Source organism: Thunnus albacares, chromosome 2, assembly GCF_914725855.1.
Source record: "Thunnus albacares chromosome 2, fThuAlb1.1, whole genome shotgun sequence".
Classification (NCBI taxonomy): domain Eukaryota; kingdom Metazoa; phylum Chordata; class Actinopteri; order Scombriformes; family Scombridae; genus Thunnus; species Thunnus albacares.
Window position 1 is genome coordinate 35,148,494 of NC_058107.1, and position 23,956 is coordinate 35,172,449.

The window sequence follows — 23,956 nt, forward strand, 5'->3', positions numbered from 1 at the left end:
ATAGATAACATGCTAATGGATAACATGCTAATGGATAACATGCTAATAGATAACTTGCTAATGGATAATATGCTAATGGATAACACGAGGTCTGAAGCTGCAAATCTTAGAGTTCACATAAAAAATGAATAGATTGGATGTATTTTTGTTTAGCTGCATAATGTGATCATATTAGCTAGCTAACCATGGTATCTAGATGCTAGCAGTATATGCTAGCTGTCCTGTGCTCTTATCATTTATTTTACTAAACATGATGTGGATATTAACTCTTTCTAAATCTGTCAAAAACTCCATAAAAATCTAATTTAACTGAAAGATACATGTATCTTGTATCAGTTTGACAGTCAAAAGGGCCGTGTGCAAACATCCATAGTCATTTAGGTCTACTAGTAAAATAGTATCAATTAGTAGAGCACAGAGAAATAAACATAAATGCTATTTTTTTTGTTCTGGTAATGGAAAATATCCTCTTCTTGTAGGAATGAATTTGTGGTTGTGTCATTTCAATCCATCTGACATTGACCTGATTAAGGGGAACGAATGAGAAACTTTAAGAATTAATGCGAGAACATGCTCTTAATGCCCGACAGTCTGAAGTCCACGGATGTTAGATGCTGAAAATTAAATGCAGTGTATCTTCAAATATCATCTGTGCAGCGACATACACACAGTCCATCTCAAACTGGAGAGAAAAACGGCTTTTTTATGTTCCTTGTTCTCTCTGGGGCAAACTTTCTCCTACAAGGACACAAACATCGACTTGGCATTTTCACAGTAAACTAAATTTGGGAACAAATGTGCCTTGGCAGACTATCCGTCTCTATTACCTGTAATGTTAATGAATTAACCTGCACAGAAAAAGAAAAATTCTTTATGAGATACTTTGTTTTGTAGCTCATTATCTGCTGGGAGAGCACATTTATAATGCAACTTTATGTGGCATTTTAAAGACAGTTTATTGTTCTCGGGTGCTTTTTGAAAAAGATATGTCAATGTCATTGAGAGTAGCTGATTATATAAAGGATATATTAACCCTTTCACCTCAGTCAGAAGTGTTTTTATTCCTCTTTAGGCATGAAAAAAAATATTTGAACTTTTTTAAAACACGCGAGTTTGTCCAACTTAGTAGACAGATGATTAATTGTCATTTTCACCCAACATGAAATCAATACTTGGAAATTTTAACAATTGTATTACTCCTTAGTTGTTGCTTGATGTTACAAAATTTTATTTACCTGAAAGGGTCTATTACTATAGCGGGATTGGCAAGATGTTCCTGAGCTGTTGTGTATTTCTGGCCAGCAGGCCACCATCTTGGTTTTGAGAAATTTGTGTTGCACTTACAAAGGCTGGCCAATGGATGGCAGTGTATGGGACGACACACTAGAGTCCACCGTGTTGGCTGATGTGCAACTATACCATTAAAACCCCATGCATATATAAGAAAACGGCTTTTGAATAGCTGTCCACTGGAGTGACCGCTATGCATGAAAGTACGGTGGCCCTGAAGTGCACAACACAACGACAAATAACAAAACACAACCGCAAACGCAGACAACACAACAACATTAACTTCTACCGGAAAAGAGGTAGGTACCTGCTGTCAAAAAAGCTTGTTGCTGATTGGACGGACTCACTGTTCGTCTTTTTAACAGGAAGGAGGCCCTGTCCTATCTATCTATTTATCTATCTTTATATATATGAAACATGTGGATTTTCGTTTTTTTTTGTTTTTTTTACTTCACACAAAAAACAGAAAAACAAAGTAATACATTGATTGTTTATCCTGTTACGAATCAAGTTGAACACGCGTCCGTCCAATCAGCGATGATCCTTGTCAATAGGAGAGCGTCCAATCAGCAACAAGCTTTGTTGATAGCACCTTTTCCAGTAGAAGTTAATGTTGTGTTTTCTGCTTTTGCGGTTGAGTTTTCCTATTTGTCGTTGTGATGTGCACTTCAGGGCCACCGTATGAAAGGGTTAAGAAAGTTTCTGCGTGTTTATATGATACCGTACCTGCATTGACACTGCTTGAACCTGAACTGTTTCTGGCTGAGAGAACAGCTGTGGGTCAGCGACACGTAAGGTGAACTCGCCGGTCCTACAGGAAGACAGAAAGAAACAACATTTGTAAGTAACGATACAGAAAACAGCCTTCAATTACAGAAATTAAAGTTTGTTCACTGTCTCTTTTCTCAGAGTCACTTTGAGTAAATATAGCCTAGAAACAGGCTTTAGTTATCTCTGGGGATTTCTGGGAAAATTAGTCATGTGAGGCAAACCTGGTGTGTAGTCATTAGATCTAATCACCTCCGTGCTGTCGAGAGGAGCGGAGGACAGTAACCACACGTACACACACACAAAACACCGGCCCACCTGCTCACACACACACACACACACACACACACACACACTCATCATAACCAATATCTCCTCTCACTGTGCCAGCCTCAGCATCATCAAAGACAAGGCTTATTACCCACAACTCCCCGGGGCTGGAGCTGGTGTCGGGTGCAGCGGCGAACTGCAGCTGACGACCGAATGACTGAGCAGGTTGTTGGTTTTAGTGACGACTGAAAAGGAAGTACGGCTACAAAACTGAAGTATATGAATGTAATGTGTTACAGCCATGATACTGTTAATGTTAAATGCTTCTTAAACATTGAACGTTGTTGCATCCAGCATCGTTATTTAGTGCCAAAGTTGAAAATAGTGCAGCGTTAATGCAGTTCAGCAAAAGGAAAACATGACAATGAACACATTCCTCTCAGATTAATAATAAATTCTTACTTTTTATTATAATATAACGAACCATGATGACCTTTAAGTTATCTAACGCTGTAAAGACCTTGCATGACAACCACACTGTAGTTGCCATGAGCATGTTGTCATGTTGTAAACACCTTCATTAAATGCAATCTGGGGCTGTTTTTGTTTTATATATTTGTATTTTTTTTAGCCTTTATTTGACAGCAGAAAGCACAGAGAGAACGATATTACATGCAACAGAAGTCAGTGGCTGGAATCGAACCGCAGACGTTGCAGTTACATCTTAAATAAATATGTAATTATAAATAAAATATGTAATTTCAGCCGCTAGAATAAAGCTGTTTCACCTAAAATATCAGTGTTTCTATGACAATGTTCAGCGACCACCGGACATCCTGGGAGTTTGCCCAGTTTATTTCTCTGATAACTTAAGATCCAGTCATCCAATGACTAAAATCCTTCTTCTGGCTAAAAGATATAGTTAAAAACGACCTAAATTTATCATGAAAATGTGGCTTAAAACTGAATAAAAGTCCATTTATAACAGTTTCTGTGGAACAACCACAACACCGATGTATTATCTTGTATGTGTGTAAGTTACTCTTTGGTAGACGCCATTGTAGCGGACAAACACAGCGCCGAGGCATGTATCTTGTGCATGTTTACTCTTTGGTAGAGGAGGTATGACGCCATTGACATGCGACCAAATGAAACGATCTGTTACTTTGATTAAATTACAGATTTCTCTGAGTTTGAAAATTGTGGGGATAATGTAAGTACACAACTCAACAACATATATAACATAGGTCTAGTTGTTTTTAGACATTTTAATGTGGAATAATTACATATTATACCTTTAACCAGTGGGCTACTGGTCCGCTCCAGTCTGGAGCTGGTAAAAGTCACTCTCACTGTAAAGCAACAAGCAATACAGCATATTTCTTGTGACATTGAGACACTGTCACAAAATGTCAAATTAAGTAGAGTCCAGTTTTTTTTTTTTTTAGCAGTGGACAGTTTGTTCACTCATGATGCAATCTGCAAAAAGTTTCCTTTCCTAGTTACGTTGCGTTCACAAACATAATCACTTCCTGGATAAAGTTCATAGGCAATATTTTTTCGAATTAATTAAGCACTAAATTTATATATCGCACTGAAGTTGGAGGGAGGACATCAGGGCGGATGGGGGGGCGTAGAAGACACACGACTGAGACCCCACCATAGACCGAGGTTCACGTCCTGAAGATCTGCAGGTTGTTAGATTTAAGAGAGAAAATCTCTTTGGGTTTAAATGTTCATAAACATGTTACGCTTCAAGTCACTGCTGACCAACAACATGATCTTTCTCTAACTTTAACTGAGTGCTGCCAAGTGTCTAAACATGACCATAAACATTTCATAATACTGTAATTACTATTAGAAGATATTAAACTGCAAGATCAGATAGTTTGGTGGAGAAAAAAAAAGAACTACATTGTCTCTGAACACATTTAACTTTCTATGTTGAGAGAAAACATAACTCAACCAGCTTCATGTTTCTAGCAAAATGCATCCACGCTGTTTTATATAAAACTATAACGAGAGCAGAAGCTTCCACAGGGGGCACGAGGGGTTTACTGAGCAGGGTTGAAAATGATCTCAACTCGGCTGAAAACCCTGCAGGAGATTTAAAGAGCGGCGTGTCAAGACAGCACCATCATCGAAACACCAAATGAGGTCATATCTTTTGGAATAATGGTGTTCATCTCTACAGTAGATTTCCACATAGACCACTGAAGCTTTTCTGGAAGCTTGTGGCGACCGTAAAACCTTTCTCAGACACTTTAAGTTGGTGTATCCACTTATTTGTCACCTATCTGCATATTTACTATCTCCTATAACCATGGTTCCCCCCTGCACAGATTGAATGTTTGATGTCTTTTTGCATTCTTGAGCAAAGTAGTGCCTCTACTTTAAATTCATGTCTTGCACAACACCTTCTTACTGCCCCGTTCAACAATGATAAAACTCTTTTTGAATGACAATTTCTGGCAGCAAAAAGTGAGATTTGTCACAGCTTTGCAGCATTTGTTACGGCCAGAATAACTGTGACTCATTAAAGATGTATTGGACAGCTTATTAAAGTCACATAAGGAATATATTTCTAGGGTAGTTCATCTAAATCTACTTTATGTGCAGGTTATAAATGTGACTGGTGTATTTGTTGGATTCACTGGTGGAACAGCTTTTGATCTGTGTGTGTTTTTTTATATATATAAATATTTCTCAATGGCAAAGTATGCCACTGAGACTTAACATTTTGTTGGCGGTGTCTGTGTCTCGACACTAGTGAATAAAAACACCTTATTTCAGAAAATGAGTTCAGTTCATCTTGAGCCACATTTCACGATTACATTTTTGTTGCCTCACTCGTTGTTCGTTGTTGTTCTGGGATGAGAGAGACTGGCTGCAGCAGAGATGAGCTCCTGAATACATCTCAAATATTTTGCAAAATAACCTTCAAATAATCTTCAGAAAAGACAGAAAGGAAGAGGTAACAGCATTAATCAGCAAGAACAGAAGAGGAAATATCATCTTCGGATATATTTTTTTGAATCAAAACAACTAGCGAGCTGTCAACTGCCAACATTATGAACTGTCCAAAGGAGAAACTGCACAGAGGAAGTTATTTTGTGAAGACAAGGAGAAAAATTAAAGGTTTCTTATTGGTGGTATTCTCTCTCTCTCTCTCTCTCTCTTCATGAACTGGTGTGATATGCAATGTTTTTGTCCATATCTACTAGAGGTGTGCCCAAATACAAATACATTATTCAGCAAAGCACAAATAGTGGGTTTTATACAAGCTATTGACACAAGCAAATTGCTCCCAACAGACTCTCCATAACCTGTTGTTCCCCTTCTCCTTTCCACAAAGTTAGGTTGTAAAAAATAGGCAATAATGAATGAAATGTGCAAAACAATAATCGCCTCTGAAGTTCGTCCCTACACATTAAACGGTGTGCTGTCTCTGTGTTATTGGTGTATAAATAGGTAGAGGTCTGTCTGCATTCAGGTGATGAGTAAAGTTTTAGCTCAGTAATCAGCGCAGTCGTCTATGATCTGGGAGACTCAAGTTCAAGACCCGATGTGGGGACCTACTTCGTAAAGGTAGTTTATTCATGAACACTTATTGTAATACTTTAATTTTCTAAAATTAAAAGTGTCATAAAAACAAAAACAGGATTTTTAAGCCTCTTTCCACTTTTATTCAAATACAAATACAGATACAAATAATTTTGCTGCCTCAAAAAATACAGATACAGATACAAATACTGGGATCTCTGCACATCCCTAATGTCTAAATCTATGTCATTGTGAAGAGTGCAAGGGATGAACGTCAGTTTCTTTCAGACATGAGAAATACTGGCCTTAGCTGGAGCTGCGACGGAGAGGAAACATCGAAAGCGGTGCGACAGGACATAGAAGCTGGGCAAGCACAGAGGAGTTCAAGCTAGGCTAACCGTTAACCCATACAAACCGCCAGTTGCAGCAATCATGTTGCCTAATATTTGTTCTCTGGGCAGCAAAATGGATTATATAAGTCCCCAATCAGTGTTGGTCACTTGTTGACATGTAAGAGCTGTCTACATCCAACTGAGACATGTGCTTTTCTCTCTAAATGCACTTTAATGTTCTTTTTTTATACATTTTTATCATTTTTTTAAAGGGAATTTTTAGATTTACAATATATATTTACCCTTCCTGTTGTTGCAGCACTGTTGTGGGCTGGGAGGAACAGCATTTTGTTTTTTTTATGTATGCAAATACACAAGAAAATGACAATTAACTAAATCTTGAATCATCCACGTTGACTTGTGGTGTGTGAGTGTTTTGTTTTTGCAGTACGTTTTTCTCTGTTGGACACATCGACTTGTATGGAAATCAAACCTGACAGCGTTTGTTTGTGTTTCTGCGTCCGCGGCCATTATTCCTCGCTCCACATAATGTGAAAAATATGGCTATAATATGCAGATTACATCCTATTTGGGGCTTTAGGTTTTATTGTCTCAATTAATCTAATGGCTCAAAACCGGGCAGTGGACCATATTTTGCTAATTCTCTGGCTGGCATGAGGCCCTCTTAGACCAGACCAGCTGAATAAGGATTGACTAAAGTGTTTAATATGTTGATTCCGACTGGCTGAACTGATTATGGGCTCAAACCCAAAATACCGCAGACCTGTCACAGGGAAAAGGGCACAACAGAACAGCTGTGATCAGGTAAAACTGGCTCCCGGCTGAGCTTTAAAGAAGAGACACCTATCCCTTCCTGTACATACATATTAACAGCCTTTTTTTTTTTCATAGCTGACACTGAGATCAAAATATGCAGAATGAATATATATGCAAATCTGTGCATATTAACTAAGAAATGTAAATATAACGCACCTTCAAATCCATGTGTAGGTTAATGGAAATGAACTTTACAGCAGGGAAGCAGCATAAATCAACAGGTTTGGACAATAATAAGCCGATAAAAAATTAAATGTCAACATACTTATAGATGGATAGCGGTGAGACGAGGTGTCAACTTTCAAACAAGCAAATACTAAAAGAGAGGAGGGAGGGCGGGGGGGCTTGTGTCAAAACTGTTATTTTCGCAATGAAAATCATACCAGATGGATTTTTAAGTGTTGGGTATAAACTGGTAGTTAATCCACAGTATAACTTTATACTGTTATACAGATACATATGTGACTCATTAAAGGAAAAGCTGGATAAATGATGTGAATCGAAACATCCTGCAGGATTCACAGTCATCAGATTTCAACCGAATGCATAAGAGTTTTTTTTCTGGAGACCTGTAGCGGCTGCAAACCTTCCTAATAAACCCCTTTATGTTGGTTTTTACTCTGATTTTTACTTGTATATCTGAAGTTATGTTCAGAAGAACTGTTATATATCCTGCTTTTGGTTCTGCAGATGGAGTTTAGTGTAAATAAAGGCAGGAATTTCATTTCCCACTTTCACATCAGCTGTTTAGAGGCGTCACTCCTTGTTATCGAATCAGATTCCTCCACGATCTCTAACCGCCGATCACGAATCAGCTGTCAAACTTTATAATCTGTTTCCCTCTCTGTCGCTGTCAGCTGTCATTCTCCTCCGCCCCATCCAATCCACCTCCACCGCCCTGCATCCCGGAAGCTCGCTGCTCTCCTCTTCATTCCAGATCACCTCTCCGCTCCGTTACTTCGGCACCAGGCCACCAGAAGCAGCGACCACCAAGATCTACACCTCTTCATCACCACCACCGGTGTCTAGACTCCATCGGGGGGGGGGGTTTATATCCAGTGACATCACAATGGCGCCAAAAACTTTTCCACCTTCATCTCTCATGCTTGTTCAATAAATATCATTTACATGAGTCTCCCCTGATTGAAATAATCGTACTTTAATTAGTGATTTCCTGCCAGAATCACAGGTGCTCCCCTTTATGCTACATCAGAGATGTATTGCATTACTTCACAGTTTATTTCCTGCTCTGGTGGGAACAGAAGTTTGTCTCTCTGCCAGTTAAATCGTGGATTTCTCTCTTCATCGCTGATGAATGTCTCTGAAAGGAAGCTCTTTGATTCTGAGTAACGGACACCAATAACTGATATTTACCACCGATGTTTGCTGTTTTTCTACTTTTAAACTTAACTGCAGCTGCTGGAAATATCTGGATGCATCACCAGTCTGTCCAGTTGTCTTGTGAAACTCAATGCACAATGGTTTTTTAACGATTTTGAGAGTTTCTGGATGGATTTTCCATCTTTAAAACATTCTCCTTAAACCCCCTGATCGAACCACATCAGACCCACTGACCTGGCTTTGTCTTTCTGGTGTCTGAACCGGACCCGGCCGGCTCTCAGCTCCGCCCAGGTGAAGGTGTCATCCCCGGTCAGCTCTCTGCCCGCCTTCCTCCGGCTTTCCTTCTCTTCTCCCGCCTCCTCCCCTCTGAACAGGACCAGCCGTCCGTTACTCGGGCTCTGGACCAGCTGGAAGATCAGCCGCTCAGACGGGCTGTCGGGGTCTTTCACCCGCAGCAGGGTGGGGGGCAGCGGGGCGAAACCGCCGAGGGGAACCAACAGGGAACCGTTGACCCGGAGGACGGGAGGTTGAGTGTTCACTGAGAGGTGGAGGAAGCGAAATTAATGATTTTTGGTGAATCACATGCAAAATAACGGTCTTTAATGTTTCCTGCGGGGAAATAAGTCCGATTCAAAAAGTCATTAACAAGAGTAAAGCAAATAAAGGTTATCAAATATAATTATAATGACAAACAAAGTGTAAATATATGTAAGACATGAAGAAGAGATAGAGAAATACTGCATGTTTCTGCAAGTAAACTAATCATTTCTGGGATATGATGTCCTGTTATTTTAATAAGATTTAATACATCTATTAAGATATTATCACTGAAAAAAAAGCTATTAAAACTGACAGGTTTCATAAGTCATTTATGATGATAATTGAGTGAAAACTAAAAGAAATAAACTTTCATAACACAGCGAATAACAAACAGCCTCTAATTATTTCAGTTAATACATTTTAATGCTTTTTTTTCTTCTTAAATTGATCTAATTAAAATCACAGCTGGATCAGACTGTGAGTGGGAGGAGAGGACAAGAGGAGGTTATGTAATGAAATGAGAAAATGGGAGAAAGTGTGTGTGTGTGTGTGTGTGTGTGTGTGTGTGTATGTGTGTGTGTGTGTGTGTGTGTATGTGTGTGGGTGAAATTCGAGCGAGCCATCTCGGTCTTTGGCATTTTAGAAGTCGGCTTTAATGGGACCTGACTTTGTTAGGGAACTTTTTTTTTTTTTTTTTTAAAGATCAGCTCTTTTGAGAAGTTGTGTTATAATCTCATTATATCTCTTCTCTAATGACGCCAACAGGCTCTCGAACATCTCAAACTTTCAGCCATGTAATTACACTCACAAATGAGAATAAGTCTATAATTTAAAACGCTAATTTCTCAACTTTTTTTTCTTTGGGTTTTGCAAAAATTTTTAAAAGTAAAAAAAAGAAGAAAATTTCTTTCCAGGCAATTTCACTTGATTAACTCGTGTATTAGCTGCAGCTTAAAGGCTTACAGATGTTCATTATTTCCAAAGAAGGAAGCATTTATCACAAAGGGTGCATGATAGCATATTTCTCTACTAAAATTATCCTTTTGTCACGTTTCATAAATCATCTCACAACCGCAGTCTTCTCCTGAAGCTCTCTGTCATTTCCGCCTGCAGGTTGATGACAGCCACTGTTTGAACACAACAAGCCCAAAAAAAATGAGAATACAAGTCTCCTCTAATGACCTGACTGCAGAGACGACGCTCTCTGTGTTATTCAGGACGACCAATTAGTATGTAACCAACAGAAAGGCTCATACTGTCAGTCAGACAGCTGATGTTGAAAAGCTGAAAAGAGAGAAAAACTTCCAACGACTCTCCGTAGATTGAGAAGCCGAAGATCAGGAGAAGTAAGACGTGTCACTACGTTGTTCTCTGATAATTATATTCATGTCATGTTCATCTTTTACAAGCTGTTTTCAACACTGAGCCTACAAGAGATGCTGTTGAATCAAATGAATAAAATGTAAAAGAGGTGGCTTGCAGTGATGAAACCACAGAGAATTCGTTTTAGCCATTTAGTTTATAGTTTACAGCACAGTCTCAGTGCTTTCATCAAGCCTGTTTCCAGCAGCAGCAGGCAGCTTTTTGCTTTTTTTTACAGCAATCAAGGTCTGATAAACTCATTGTGCACAACCTGCTGGCACCAAAAATCAGAGAGACACAGTTAGCGACTAGCTGGTGAGGAAAGTGAACATCCAGCAGCGAAGGAGCCAGATGTTTTCAGTCAGAGCTAAAGGTGGAGAGAATATTAGACTTACATTCATCAGGTGGACACATGAATGACAATGTTGCAGCGTATCTGCTCCGTGTGTGTAATGTAAATAAGACTTAAGGCCGAACACGCACTAGAAGCGTTATGACGCACGTCAAACTGCCTTGACGCATCTACTCTGACCTTGTTTCAATTTATAGAGTCATCTGATGCGCGTCAGTTATCACTTCCAGTGCGTTTAGGCCTTCAACATGCTGGCCGTGACGTATTTGTAAGTTGGTAAAGTGATGCAGCTTTAAGAGGCTGTTACCAGTAGGAGACTAAAATCAAAACTCCTTAATTTTTTTAATCTTTATCTCCTGCTTTTAGCTGTGCATTACTTTGATGTGATTTGATGATTGACAACCTGAACGTTTATTTAACTACAGTTAAATACTTTAAATCAACACAGTTGGGGGAACAACAAGATCAATTTTTAATGGAGCAGCTCCATCACTGGTATTTTGCAGGACTCAGCGACAGGTGATTTCCTCAGGATGAATTGTGAATTAATAGTGAAAGTAACATATTTTACTGTTAGAGCTGTAGCCTTGGTTTGACAACAGTCACACACACACACACACACAAAGCCCTTCAGGCTCAGTCATACAGCATCAGGCTGTGGGATCTTTGTGTTAGCTTAACCATTGCATGCCTCGGTTAATATGCCTGTTACCTAGCAACCGCCCATGTTGGTTTGGTTTTTATGTGACATCTTGAGGTCATTTACATTATTTATGTGGCCTTCTTGAATTCATTGCATTTAATAGAAATGACATCACTATTATAGTGTTTGGACTCCTGTCAAATAAGCCCACATCATGAAGTTATTTTTTATATTTATTTGATATTTCATGCAAGTTTAAATGCTTTGAGCCAAACTAAACATGTACAGTGTCTAGCTTTGGGAAAAACAATCAGTCAAGTTTTGTTTTGATTTAACTCAACTTATTTTTTTAATAAAAACACGAGAGCCATTGAACTATAGAGACCTGTAACTGTAACACATGTAGTGTAGACAGTGCAGACAGTACTTTCATAATAAAGTACTGGAGCAGAGATCCAAGAGAGACGTCTAATGAGAAGTATTATTATGCTGAATACTGGAATTATTAGATTTTTGACTTGAGGCTTTTAAGCCATTTTTAATCTGTAGGTGTAATTACTGACAGTGTAAAGAAACTCCAGTAGATAAGAGTCCCTGAACTGGGAACAGGCAGCTTTAAAAGTCAGAAACCTAAAAAAAAAAATGGACCTCAAACTGTTACAGTCACAGATATCGATCAACAGCTCAGCCAACTCTACCGATCTTCAATAGATAATAATGGTCATTTTTTTGTGCTACTGTATGGAACAACTGACCATTTTTCACAACTCATGTTATTACCGTGGCAGGTCCTGGTCTTCTTGTCGGCGTAGTATCCGTGTCCGCAGTCGGGGGTGCAGTATCCTTCCATGAGGTAGGTTTGATCCCGACAAGCTGTGCAGCGTCCGACGCCGTCACACAGCACGCAGTCGGTTGAGCAAGCTGATAAATGCAGTGGATTAGCGTGAGTGTTTTCTTTCTGCTTCTTTAACCTTCACTGACTTAAACAACTCAAAATATTTTCATGCATATATTTTTTTTTTAAGTCAAATAGATATATTGAGCTTGCACACATTCCTTCATTTCAAATTAAGTCTCCAACTCCATAAATAAAATATAAGAGAGATAAAAGAAGGATTGTATTCAACAAAGTGTGAACTCTTACATTTGCAGACTTGGGAGGAGGCATCCAGGAAGTAGTTTCTGCCACATTCGAGCACACATTGACCCTGCAGGGTGGCGTAAGGAGGATGGCACTGCAGGCACTGACCGGGGCCTCGACACTCCAGACAGTGTTCATCACAGCCTGGCAGAGAGACGGACACAGTGTTCAATACTGGGATAGAACCAGTGGCGTTCACTCATGTGGCATAAAGGAATACAGTGATGTAGTGACATTGAGGCTTAGATTGGATGGACATAGAAAATGTGAGGACAATGAGGACTCAAAATGCATTAATTCCTAGTTTTTCTGTGGTTCATATTTACATTTTAATGATAAAGATTTGACATTTAGGAGAATAACGCAAGGTCGTAGTTTACAGTGATTTTAGAACAGCTAAAGGTCGTTCAGCAACAAAAAAATGCAATAATTTATTGATAACAAATAATGGTTCTTCTGCCAAACAATGCAGTTCTTCAGTGACATTTAGCAGAACGGTTGCCAAGCAAACAGACGCAGTGGAAAGCATGCTAATCAAGCTAGTCAAGCATGCTTAAAGATCGGCGTGATAATTAACATTTATCTGGATATCGTTATTAATTGTGCAATTGTTGAAGTAGTGTTCAGTTATGTTAGCACTCCTCTTTGCTGGTAGATAACTTGGGAGACTCAGCAGCAGAACATTTTTTCCGTTCTCTGTTTAGGAGCGACATCTTCAGGTTAAGCTAACCCACTGTTGCTAACTCAGAGGCTAACTCCCTTCACTTTAATCAGCAGGTGGCAAGAAAAACACGTGAACCCGGCTTTGGTATTGAGCAAGCGGCAACATCCAGGGCTGAGAAATGAAGCCAACGCGGAAGTGCCAAAAACCTGCATTCTATCTAATGGCCATCAGGTGGCGACTCCATTGGCTGCAAAAAGTCCATTGCTTATGTAACGTAACCATGGCGTATAGGCGTAGCTGCTGCTATTTCACAGTGTGTTTTCAGTTCACTTAAGTTTATTGTAACATTTTGGTCACCTAAAAAAAGTCTTGTTCAGCGTTCTAATAAAAGACCAATCAGTAAGTCAGATGATCAGTTTTTCCGGTGATTACATTTTGTTTAAACGGTTTTAGGCCTGTTTTTTGCTAGCGAAAATTAGCATTAGCATTATCACTGTTAACCATACATTGTAAATGCACCGTGCTAACCAAGCTAGCAGCTAGCGCTATGGTCAGCCCCACCCTCTCGTCCAAATATGGTCACTACTGGTCCAAAAATCAAACACGGCGACGACCAAATCCAAGATGGCGACAGTCAAATCGTGACACTCGAGGCTTCAAAACAGCAGTTTCGCAAACCGATGGGTGACGTCACGGTGACTATGTCCATATTTTATACAGTCTATGGTATTGAAGAAGTTGTAGCATTTATTCACTGACAAATAGCCTAAGCTGCACACACACTGCACTGCTACGTTCACAGCTATACTGCTAGCTTCATACACTCTGCTCCGGTCGCCAGCCTCACTGTCACACTCTCCTCTCTCTATTTCTCCACCACACACTTACTTCTTTCCGCCTTAATGGATACTCGCTATTTTGGCCTGAATTTCAGACATTTGGGGCCGTTTGTCCATCTTTCGCTTGGATTACATTAATAAATCTTGTTGGCTTTTATTGCACTTACAGTAATGTGCTAACATAAATTAAGTAACCGTGGGGGGTCCCATTGAAGGACGCTGCGTTTTAATTGCATGGTGCCAGAAACAAGCAGAGACGAGCCTGTCTCCTTTCCTTTTTGTCTTCCTCCTCTTTCCACCACTCATCCACACTGAGCCCACCCATTAAATCAAAATTCACAACAAAATCTGACATTTTGAAACAGTCTGGATGGGTGACTAATTGCTGCAGTAATTTGTAATGCGGTCACAAGTGTGTGTTTATAGAGTATTTTACAAGTGCTTCGAAAGTGGCTCAGCCAATCATAATCAAGGACCGGAAGTATCCGTTTTATAACAACCATTAAATGATTAAACTGAAGTTCACATAAGATTTAACAGGAACTGTAAAGCATCTTGTGGTTTCTCACAAGGAAAAATTACATCTGAACAGCAAAAAAAGAATCAATCAAACAGTTCAGATGTTTAAAAGGATCCTCTGATGTTGATTAAGTGCTTTAATATGAAATAGATGATTAAACAAATCACAGAAAGCAACTTCAAGTGGTCACAACTGCACGGAACATAAACATAGATAAAGAATAAATCTGCTACAATAGCCCCAACTGTACATGATGAGTGAGCTTATCTGCTTTTTGATGAACTGACCGAGGCATCTGTCTCCATCCTGATAGGATCCGGGGGAACACCCCTGGGTGCACACTCCATCCTGCAACACATATCCATCCATGCACTGCAGGCAGTCGGTTCGCAGGGGGCCTTTACAGGCATTACAGCTCCAGTCGCACTCTGGAAACAGGATGGAGGGCAGCAAGGGAGGAGGAGGAGGAGGAGGAGGTGTTCAGGGCATTGGGATTAGAAGTGAGGGGATGTTTGAAGATGAGAGCAGAAGAGAAGAGAAGGAGGGAAAGAGAGAAAAAGAGATTAATAAACTATTTTTTCCAGCAGGGGATTTATTTTAAACCCATTTGTGTTTTTTTTAATTATTTATTACCTGCACATCAGTTGTGTTTGTGTCGTGCTCCATTAATATTAGCAAGTAAATTAAACGTAATTAAGACAAATAATTGTTTAATTAGGACAAATGTGTTTGTTTAAGCTTCTAAATTTGCAGTTTAGTAGGTTACAGCTTCACAAATAAGGAAAAGAAGGAAAGGAAAACTAAGATCGACGTTTATATTTTACGTTCAACACTTCACACATAAGCTTTCTTTATGTACTTTAGAGAAGGTCTAATTTCTGCTGGTAAACATTAAAATGATAGCTCATTAGAAAATTCCTCATTTTATCTCACAGTCAACATGAGACACAGTCACACATCTTTAAAGGTCAACTCTTTCTTCTTCTGTTATTTTCTTATGTGACAGTGAGAGAGTGGGAGGCAGACTACTGTGAAATATAAAAGTTAAGCTTCTGCAGTTTTTCTGAGTATCCAAGAGGGAGAGGGAAGAGTTAAATACGTGGTTCCTCGCTAGAAGAAAACATCACTGAAACCAAAGTGAATGTAAGTTGTCGGTAGAAGTGCAGATGGGTTTTTAAGAGATTCTCTCAGGGAACTTTAGAAGTTCCCCAGTGGTTGCAAACTGGAAGCCTCCGGAGGTTCCTAGAAGCCCTTTTTAGTTTTCAGAAAGCAGCTAGCAGTGCTGCTTTCTAATGCTCCGGGTTCATCCAGGGTTCAGAGGATTATTCAGGTAGCGGCTGCAGTTAGCTGGAGGGATAAACACAGCGCCACAAGTTGGATGGTTAAAACTACCAGTCAGGGTGGGAGGCACTGTCTCACAGGAAATCAAATAGTATCTAGCCAATAGCGGTTAGCTTAGCCGCTAATCCTGTAACGGACGTGGGAAGTGGTGGTTCCACCTCAGGGGCTGGTCTCTTTGGGCCCCGTACCTAGAAAAATCTCATTATATTGAACCGAGTCACTGATAAAGGGAAGTCTATGAGGTGGCGTTTGTGGGAAGTAAGCCTCACATGAAATGGCTTTCTGTGAATTAAAGCGGATATCTGTGCTAAGCCGGCGTGACAACACGGTCGGGCTGTGTGCATTCTCAACCTAAAGCCCATCTAGTCATTATTCTTTAAGGTTCAGCACAAAGGAAAATGGAAGTAAAACATATTTTCACACATTTTATTTGTGAGAAGTCAGATTCAGTCTGACAGGATGTGGTCCGGGCTGGTTAGCGGGTAATAAAAGTTATGAACAGTTATTGTATGCAGAATGAAAAAAAGGACAAGTTATTCAGTCCAGACATTTATCCTCTGAGGCTCATTTATCAACTTCTCTGTGCACTAGAAGATGTAATACTGAGTTAAAACGCACACACAGAGTGACCCTTTAAACCCAATGTAGCATACCGCACTACAATATGGATGGAGAATAATTTATGAATGTCATAAAGGGCGTTCTATATATCCCCCATTATTAATCCAGAGTTCCCCTCGCCCTCCTCGGCGCCACTGCAGCGTGTGTTGGGTTGTCATGGTGACGGCAGCGTACCTCTGCAGGCTCGGGTCGTAGTGTTGAGGTAGTACTGATGGGCGCAGCTGTCGTACTGGCATTCTCCGAACAGCAGCACCTTGGCCGGGTCGCGGCAGGACGTACAAACACCCGCCATGTCGCAGGTCAGGCACTGGCTGTCACACGCTGCCGGAAACAAAACAAAAAAAAAGGTCGGACACGAAGATCAGGTCAGGTCATGATTTCTGAGACGTCTTCATTTTGCAAAGCGATTTTGTTGTGTTTGCAAATGATGCAACAGCTCATCAGGCAGCGGTTACAGAAATGATTACATCCATTAAGGTTGTGTTGATTAAAAGGCAAAAATAGATAATTTTGGGTGCAGATCCATGCATTTTTTGAATATTTCCACAATTTTCTCTTTAACTACTGCACTGCAAGAGGTATGTCCTGTCTTAATACTTTCCAGTTAATTAATTTGAATACCAATTACTGTAGCAGTATGTGTCAGCTTTAATAAATGTCTGATAATCCCTGTTTTAAATGTTTTCAAGGCAACATAAAGCAACACAAGTACAATATACAGTATGTGTTGCACCTGTATCAAGTATAAAAGTGCTTCTGTTTTAGTAAAAAAGAAACAGATGATGCTCACAAACAAAAGACAAAAGTGGTCGTTCTCTACTTACCCTGACAGACTCTGTGACCGTTGTCATAGTAACCCAGGGGGCATTCGGTAGCACAGAGACCCGAGGGTAACAGAACGCTGTTGGCGGGGCAGGAAGTACAGGAGAGAGGCCCCGCCCCGCTGCAGGAATCACATGACGGATGGCATCCTGGGAAAAAAAAAATAGGTTAGAGTGAAGTTGAAGATGAAACTGCAGAGATTCCAAAGTCGGGAAATTGGGTCACGGAAACATCATATAATTAAAGGAAGACAACAAAGAAAAATATAACTAAAAAAATATAACTAACATCTAATGCAACTAATTGAGAAGTAATATCAGTTGGAATATCATAAACAAAATACATACAAAATAAAAACACCAGTTCAATGTAATGAAACAATATTAAACATGAAGTACATAAAGTATTAAATCAGTATTGCAGTTATGTAAAATCTCATAACTCTCAGAAAAGTTAGACGACTAAAAGCTGAAATATCAACTAATTCATAAGAAAATCATCCTTCAGTGTAAAAATACACGTTCATAAGACTCACTAATCACTATCAAGGGCCTAATCATTCTCAGACCCTTTGAAACCAATCTGGCATATTAATGAACCAAAAAACTTTCACAAATTTCCCTCTGATGTGGCAAAATTCATCCACAGACCCGAATCAACAGGTCAACAGGACATTCAAAGCTTTTCCAGGACATCTTGGGTCATTTTCCAGGACGTTTTAATGACTAGATAACTGCATTACATTTACCAGGATGTATGTGTGTGTGTGTGCTTATTCCAGGCTGTAGTTCTGTGCTTATGTATTTTTTTGTAAAGAAAGTTCATTATTGTGTGTCTATGTTTGTTCATATCTGTGTGTGAATGAAAATAATTGTTTTATTTTCTGTATGGGAACGGATATAAATCTTTTTCGGTGGGTTTATGCATCTAAATCTGCTATTTCTATCTTTCTTGCTTTGTTTTTTTATATATCTGTAGTGTGTGTGTGTGTGTGTGCGTGCGTATGTGTTTTATGTGGTATACATGATGCATTCATGTAAATAATGTTCATTATTGTGTGTCTATGTTTGTTCATATCCATGTGTGAATGAGAACAATTGTTTTATTTTCTGCATGGGAGCGGATATAAATCTTTTTCTGTGGGTATCTGCATCTAAAAGTGCTATTTCTATCTTCCTTTCTTTGTTTCTTTATATATCTGTAGTGTGTGTGTGTGTGTGTGTGTGTGTGTCCTAGGGCTCAGCTAAATGAGACTCCAGAGGTTTTGCTCTTACAGCTTGAAGCGTCCTGTTTGCGCTCTTGCATTTAAATTTGTTTGCTGATTTACAGCAGATCAGCGTGGAAGCGGCTGCTACCGCTGAGCTGTTCAACCACCACAATGATGAAGATGACGAGGACGAGAATGACGAAGATGATGATGATGAGAAGAATCATGAGGATGAGCGGGTTGATGATGATAGCATTTATGAGATTAAAAGGGGGGGGCATGAGAATTGTAATGATGAGAATTATGATGATGATCAGAATTACAATGAGGAAGACGAGGATGATAATGAGAATGACGATGACTATCCTCCAATCACTCCTTTCTATAGGTTCACAAAATTAATCTCTCTTCGTCTCCGCTTTCTATTCACAATAAGTGTCTGAAATAGTTATAAAATGTCTGCTAAAATGTGTAAAAAATACATAACTCGACTTGTCTAACCAATGATAACCTTTATTATGTTTCAGAATGATTTAATTAGTTTGATATTATGGAAATTCACATATTATTGCATTTGATTTGTTTGATATTAACCAGTGTAAGTGTATTATTTCGCTATGGTTCAGTTTTATAGGATAATGCTTCCTTAATAGGTGAGAATTGTAATGATGAAAATTATCATGATGATCAGAATTATAATGAGGAAGACGAGGATGATAATGAGAAGGACGATGACTATCCTCCACTTACTCCATTCTCTACGTTCACAAAATTAAAAGACAAGCCACATTCCTTCTTGAATGTGTCCCTCACTTCTTCCTCTTCTTCTTTGTCTCCATTTTCTATTCACAATAAGTGTCTGAAATAGTTATAAAATATCTGCTAAAATGTGTAAAAATACATATCTCGACTTGTCTAACCAATGATAACCTTTATTATGTTTCAGAATGATTTAATTAGTTTGATATTATGGAAATTCACATATTATTGCATTGGATTTGTTTGATATTAACCAGTGTAAGTGTATTATTTAGCTATGGTTCAGTTTTATAGAATAATGCTTCCTTAATAGGTTTAATTACAGAATAGAAAATGAAGGTTTATTGATTTTATTGAACCAATATTACAATTTCTAAGTTTGTTCTCACTGGTTCTCATGATGTTTTGACAACAGAAATGAGTGAGTATTCAATTTGCAAGTGTATAATTTTCAGATATTCGATAGGAATTAAATTATCTCCCTTTTATTTGAAGGTCAGTTTTTGTCTCCACACAAAGGAATTAATTAGTATCAGTTTGGTCCCTCGAAAGAGCAACAAAGATCCTTTTTATTTTCAAAACACGCCTCCTAGACTATAAAAGTTTACAACTCTTTGTCTGGCTTGTCTTCAGCTTTTTGGGCTTCTGTTTTTTGTTGCTGTGGTGTCTTCTGTGTTGTGTTGTTTTTTTTCTCTCGGCCGTTCCAGCCATTATGTCCCATGTTACATTTTGGATGTTGTCCTTTCTTATTTTTCCTCTGAGGGCTGAAAGTTGAAATCACAGAGATTCAGCACAGATGCCTAAACCACAAGCCAAGCCATTAGAATAATCTATTATTTTTGTAGTCTCTTATTTTTTTATCATGTATTTAATCTTTTGACTAGTTAGAACTACATGTATCCAACTCATCATCAGCTCGCCACTGAATGCACCAAGTCTGGGACACTCCCCCCCACCCACTCTCCAGAGAGGCAGTGAACCAAAGCTGTTTCACTGAATCTGCAGCAGTTGCCCTCCACCCCCTCCCCCCTCCTACGCCCCCCCCCCCCCCCTCCCCACCCACACCAAAGATCACAGAGTCTGCATCTCTATGCTGCACTCTTCGGGGAGTCTGCCTCATCATCAGTCCTTCATCACCACATAACAGTAGGAAAACCATCTGCCATGCCTCTGTCAGAGAGTTGATGCAAGAGCTCTCCCAAATTACATTTTATTGGCTTTACTTAGAGTTAATTGCCCTCATTGCATTTTTGACTTGTTTTTGAAAACATAAATTCATTCTGCATTCGGCAATAACTTGTTAATTTAATTTACTCATTCATTCATTCGTTCATTCCAGTTGTGTCACCTCTATCCCCTAGTAGTTCAATACATATCTTGATTTATTGCCAAGTCGTTGTATTAGAGTAGTCCTACAGAGATGGAGGTCCCTGCGTTCAGAATTTATGACTTTCAGATACAAGACTGATTAATTTGATTTAATTTTTCCCCTCCTAATTAATGAATTAATGTAATGTAATTAATTACATAAATGATTAATTGATAGATCAGTTAATTAATTAAGGGAGGTGGTGTCCCATATAATGTTACGAGTGCTTAATATTCATTTCCGAGTGTAGTAACACTGTGATGGTGATTTTTCTGGGCTCAAGCATCATAAACTTGTGATGAATGGAAACACTTTGGAGAAGACTTTTAACTGTACTTACTTTCACTTTGAATGCAGAGCAACTGTGTAAATGCTTATAGGATAATACAGGTTTTCCAAAACACACTAACTCCTCCAAATCCCCCCCCCAAATCTCTGCCTGGTCATTGTTTTGAATCTCTACAGCTAAGCTTCAAAGCATCAACAACAGTGAGCTGAGAGGAAGTTTGGGGATTTGGGTTCTCTAACAAAATCGGCTATACTTTTATAGCCTGTGACAATATGCACTGAAGTCAAATCTACTGCAAAATAAAAAAGAATGCAAGTATATCGCTCTGACAAAGTTAAGACTTATTTATTTGGATGAAGATGATGAGGATGAGGAAGACGAAGATGATGATGAGAAGAATCATGAGGATGAGCGGGTTGATGATGATAGCATTTATGAGATTAAAAGGGGGGGGGGACGAGAATTGTAATGATGAGAATTATAATGATGATCAGAATTATAATGAGGAAGATGAGGATGATAATGAGAAGGAGGATGACTTTCCTCCAATCACTCCCTTCTCTACGTTCACAAAATTAAATCTCCGCTTTCTATTCACAATAAGTGTCTGAAATAGTTATAAAATGTCTGCTAAAATGTGTAAAAATACATATCTCGACTTGTCTAACCAATGATAACCTTTATTATGTTTCAGAATGATTTAATTAGTTTGACATTATGGAAATTCACATATTATTGCATTTGATTTGTTTGATATTAACCAGTGTAAGTGTATTATTTAGCTATGGTTCAATTTTATAGGATAATGCTTCCTTAATAGGTGAGAATTGTAATGATCAGAATTATAATGATGATCAGAATTATAATGAGGAAGATGAGGATGATAATGAGAAGGAGGATGACTATCCTCCAATCACTCCCTTCTCTACGTTCACAAAATTAAATCTCCGCTTTCTATTCACAATAAGTGTCTGAAATGGTTATAAAGTGTCTGCTAATATGTGTAAAAATACATATCTCGACTTGTCTAACCAATGATAATCTTTATTATGTTTCAGAATGATTTAATTAGTTTGATATTATGGAAATTCACATATTATTGCATTTGATTTATTTGATATTAACCAGTGTTCATATCAAGCAAAGAATGCAAGTATATCGCTCTGACAAAGTTAAGATTTATTTATAAAACTGAATGTGTCTTGAAAAATTGGCTTTTTCAGCAGAGGATAAGAGGTCTCAAGTTTAACGATCTTTGAAATCATTTGGCACAAAGATTTTTCTTGCGAGCTTTATACTCTTGGGCAGTTCCAGCCTGACCTCTGATCTTCATATATATATATATATATATATATATATACTCTGTTTAAGTCAGAGAGTAAAAGTCCTTACTGATGCAGGCTCCGTGCCAGCCGTAGCGGCCCCGCGGACAGTGAGAGACGCAGTGATCGCCCAGCAGCCACGTCCTCGGCGTTTTACACCACAGGCAAATGCTGCCGACGCCCGTCTGGAGGTCCGCTGTGCAGCGCTGACAGTCTGAACTGCACTCTGAAGGAAAGACACACGAGAGGAAAAGATTATATTACATGTATCATGATACGTATAAAGATTATCAAAGTCACTGCTTCCCCATTTTAGTCTGCCATCAAAATGAAAAGTGCTTAGGAAACATTGTTTGGGTATCAGGAGGAAGAAATCATCCTAAACATCACATACTAATAATCTTCATGATATTTGTCATTAAAATAACAATAATAGCAGCTTAAATTAACCTTTTTTTTGCTGTTAAAACAATACTTGGTTATCATATTACTTTGAGCATCACATTTAAAGCCCTTTATAGGACTTTTTCTGGATTTTCAGTCATATTAAAATGTTCAATGTCCTCTGATGTCATCAATCACTAGTTAATACCTGAGATGGAGTCGTCTTTTAGTTCTACGTGAGTTAAAAAAACAACATGTCTTTAGCAAAATAAAGTCATCACAAGTTCTTTTTCTTAATGTGTAAATGTTCTGATCCAAGGAGACAAGTTGATCCAGGGAGCTGATGAATCATAATGCTTTCGGGTGTAATATTTGAACACCAAACCTGGATTTCCAAGGCTATCTACTTATTTAGAAAAGGCTTTTGGATTGATATTTTGTGGGGAGTGGAAACCTTGTTGAAAAGTTAAAAAAAGAAAAAAAAAAAAGCAAGAAGCGAAGACTTAGACATGAAAGAACAGTTTGTAACTTTAAGGATGAGGTGAGGATGTCTCATCAAGACATTCGGGGAAGGAAATTCTTGCTAAACACTGCAGAGAAAGACGACACACGGTTCTTTTCAGGTATCTTCTCTCTCTTTCAGTCCGTCCCTGTCCTCCTCTTTCAACTCTCACACTTGGATCACCATTTTTCTTTTAGATAAGTGCCTGTGAATGCTGTCCCTCACAGATATAGAGATCAAATTTCCCCATTTTAGCTTCTCTACACTGGCTCCCTGCAAAATCCAGAACAGAATTTAAACTCCTTCTCCTCACCTATAAAGCCCTTAATGATCAGGCACCATCATAGTACCCTTTGACCTCGCTAGAACACCAACTCCTCTCCTGTGGAACCATCTTTTGGGTGCAGACATCCTCTCAAGAGCAGACTTAGAAACTTTCCTTTTTTGCTATTATCTGCGGCAGCTTATAGTTCAGGCTATATAAAACATATAAAAATAACATCGACCTGACTCGACTCACCTCCCACCTACCCTCAGACCCATATATACTCTCAAAAGTAAACGCAGCGGTGTTGCCCGCGAGGAGTCGAGATTAGCCGAACAATGAGGAACACCTCGGTGGTGTTTTATCTGATGCTATCAGGGTTTTGTCTGGCTGGCACAGTGGTGGGCACCTTATCCATCTGTCTGTGTGCAGAGATAACTATCTAAAGGTTGAAAGCACAATAACAGGGGGGCCTTGCAGGTGAAGAGTTGTGTGTCTGCCAGGTGAGGAGAACAGATAAAGGAGGAGGTCACGTGGTTGGGGGGTATTAGCGGGGGGAAAAGGGGCCTGTCGAGACCAGGAAAGCTCTTCTCTTGTCTTTGAGTGGGATTAATGCAAATGACAAAAAAGTTT

At 39.0% G+C, this 23,956-nt stretch overlaps 1 protein-coding gene across 2 annotated transcripts in view; it reads right to left on the minus strand.

Moving 5' to 3' along the window:
* fras1 (Fraser extracellular matrix complex subunit 1) overlaps positions 1–23,956 on the minus strand; it is a 298,584-nt gene that overhangs the window by 93,730 nt on the left and 180,898 nt on the right. For both annotated transcript variants that reach the window (XM_044332436.1, XM_044332428.1), the window contains exons 20-27: positions 22,243–22,398; positions 17,229–17,375; positions 16,579–16,725; positions 14,730–14,870; positions 12,423–12,563; positions 12,059–12,199; positions 8,616–8,919; positions 2,017–2,101 (exon numbers count right to left, since the gene is read on the minus strand). In XM_044332436.1, coding sequence (XP_044188371.1) covers positions 2,017–2,101; positions 8,616–8,919; positions 12,059–12,199; positions 12,423–12,563; positions 14,730–14,870; positions 16,579–16,725; positions 17,229–17,375; positions 22,243–22,398 — 1,262 coding nt within the window. The remainder of the gene's footprint in view (positions 1–2,016; positions 2,102–8,615; positions 8,920–12,058; positions 12,200–12,422; positions 12,564–14,729; positions 14,871–16,578; positions 16,726–17,228; positions 17,376–22,242; positions 22,399–23,956) is intronic.